Source organism: Epinephelus moara, chromosome 24 (genome assembly GCF_006386435.1).
Source record: "Epinephelus moara isolate mb chromosome 24, YSFRI_EMoa_1.0, whole genome shotgun sequence".
NCBI lineage: Eukaryota > Metazoa > Chordata > Actinopteri > Perciformes > Serranidae > Epinephelus > Epinephelus moara.
Genome location: NC_065529.1, coordinates 40,594,515 through 40,596,452, shown reverse-complemented (window position 1 = coordinate 40,596,452; position 1,938 = coordinate 40,594,515). Strand labels below are relative to the sequence as shown.

At 41.2% G+C, this 1,938-nt stretch overlaps 1 protein-coding gene across 1 annotated transcript; it reads left to right on the top strand.

Annotated features, from left to right (window-relative positions):
* Positions 1-268: 268 nt before the first annotated feature.
* Positions 269-1,356, top strand: si:ch211-220m17.5 (guanylin family protein). The gene is made up of 3 exons (XM_050038289.1): positions 269-424; positions 562-754; positions 867-1,356. The coding sequence occupies exons 1-3, from the start codon at positions 350-352 to the stop codon at positions 923-925; spliced, it is 327 nt and encodes a 108-aa protein (XP_049894246.1). The 5' UTR covers positions 269-349; the 3' UTR covers positions 926-1,356.
* Positions 1,357-1,938: the final 582 nt, after the last annotated feature.

The window sequence follows — 1,938 nt, the reverse complement described above, 5'->3', positions numbered from 1 at the left end:
AGTGAAGCAAATGGTAACTGTTTAACCCACCTGAGGTGTGATCGATTCTGCAAGACAGAGCTGCCAAGAGAGCCGGGTTCCATAAAAATAATCAGACAGGTGATGAGGCCAGAGAAGGATTTATGAATTCTCCCTTTACGACCCCGTAAAACCACATCACTACTCATTAACCCGTGAGAAAAACTTTGCTCCCATTTGTAGCACCTGTGGTCACATGACCGCCGGGCTGCAGGGCTGAACTGTTTAAAAGGAGGCCTGTGGACAGAGGGAAGGCAGACACTGAGCTAAGCACCTGCTGAGCACATCAAGAGACAAAGACACCGCAAGACAAACACTGTCAGCTGTCAACATGAAGGCTGTACTCGCCACCATCGCTGTCCTCGTCCTGGCTCTCGGCTGGACCTCTGAAGCTGTGCTGGTTGAAGTAAGTGCATCACTTATTTGATGTCTTAATGATATGGCCTGGAGAGTAGCATTGCTCACAGGTTACTGCTGCCTTAGCAAACTGGACCTTTAGTTTAACTGCAGTTCTTTAACGCAACATCTGCCTTTTCTTTTCAGGAGAATGGACTGTCTTTCTCTTTGGAGGCCGTCAAGAGGCTGCAGGAGCTGACAGAGAGCAGCGCTGCAGCAGTACAACATAGCCCACGACTGCGGGCGGGCACCATGTCCCTCTGCGCCGACCCCATGCTGCCACAGGAGTTCCTGCCCCTGTGCAAGCAGAGAGGAGCATCTGCATCCCTCGCCAGACTATGTGAGTCCATTACACATTCAAAAGCCACTCTTTGCTATGGAATTCTAAATGTTTCGGGTCACGTATAATGAGGCAGAGGTGATCTAACAGTGTGTCTTTGTCTGTATTTCAGCTATGGTTCCCCTGGATGTCTGTGAGATCTGTGCCTTTGCTGCCTGCACCGGCTGCTAAACAAACCCAGCATGCCCAGAAACATCTTGCCCAGCTTAAGACTTGTGATTTGTTTTTCTCCCTCTCTAAACAGTTTCAGGGAATTTCTAAAATCTCCTGCAATGATGAGACGATGACTTTATGCTCAGTGAGCGCAGAAGCTCTGACTCTGTCCCACTGGGCATTTTATGCATTTTGAAGTCACTGTTTGACAAAAAAAAAGGCCCCAAAAGAAAAATAATCAAACTGAGGTATGTTTTTGTTTTGTTTTGCAAACTGTTACTGTTGGTGCATATTTACCACTTTATGTTTTTTGCTGACGGTTTATTTTCTGAATTTGACATTGTTTGTTACATTTCTATCTTACTAAGATTTCTACATATAAGAGAAGTTTCCGTCCTGTATCTTCTTTTTTATTGATAATATTTTGAATAAAAAGCTTTCATTGACAGATCATGTGTTCATTGTGCTCCTTTCTGCAAAGTCAAACACTCTATTACCACGACTGTATCTACTACTATTTGCAGTTTATTCGAAGTTATGGGGAAAAAACAGTTTTTAAAAAAACACACTTACAGTAAAGCTGAATTGATTTTTGGATGATTTTGGGGCTACAAATATTTAAAAGCTGACAGGCTGCTACAGATGAGGCGCTTACTTACACTCTGCTGGAAGAATGTGTGTTGCCCCTCTCTTGACCGTTTGGTTCTTGAAAAAACTCACCTATATAGTGGGTGCTATAGGGCTTCTTAATATTTGGGAAATATCAATATTGGAATTTGAAAAAAAAAAATGGTGACATTGAAGATGCCTTGAAAATGTAATGCTTAGATAAAGGATGCAAACTAATTTAAGGACAGTGTGCAGTACCCACTCCTAAATGTATGGATAAACTATATATTTTTAGTTTTACCGCATTATCATCATTATTATTGTTGTTGTTGTTGTTGTTGTTGTTATTATTATTATCATTATTATAAACAATAATAATAATGTACTTATTTATTTTTATGCAAATATTTTTTTCTTTTTGC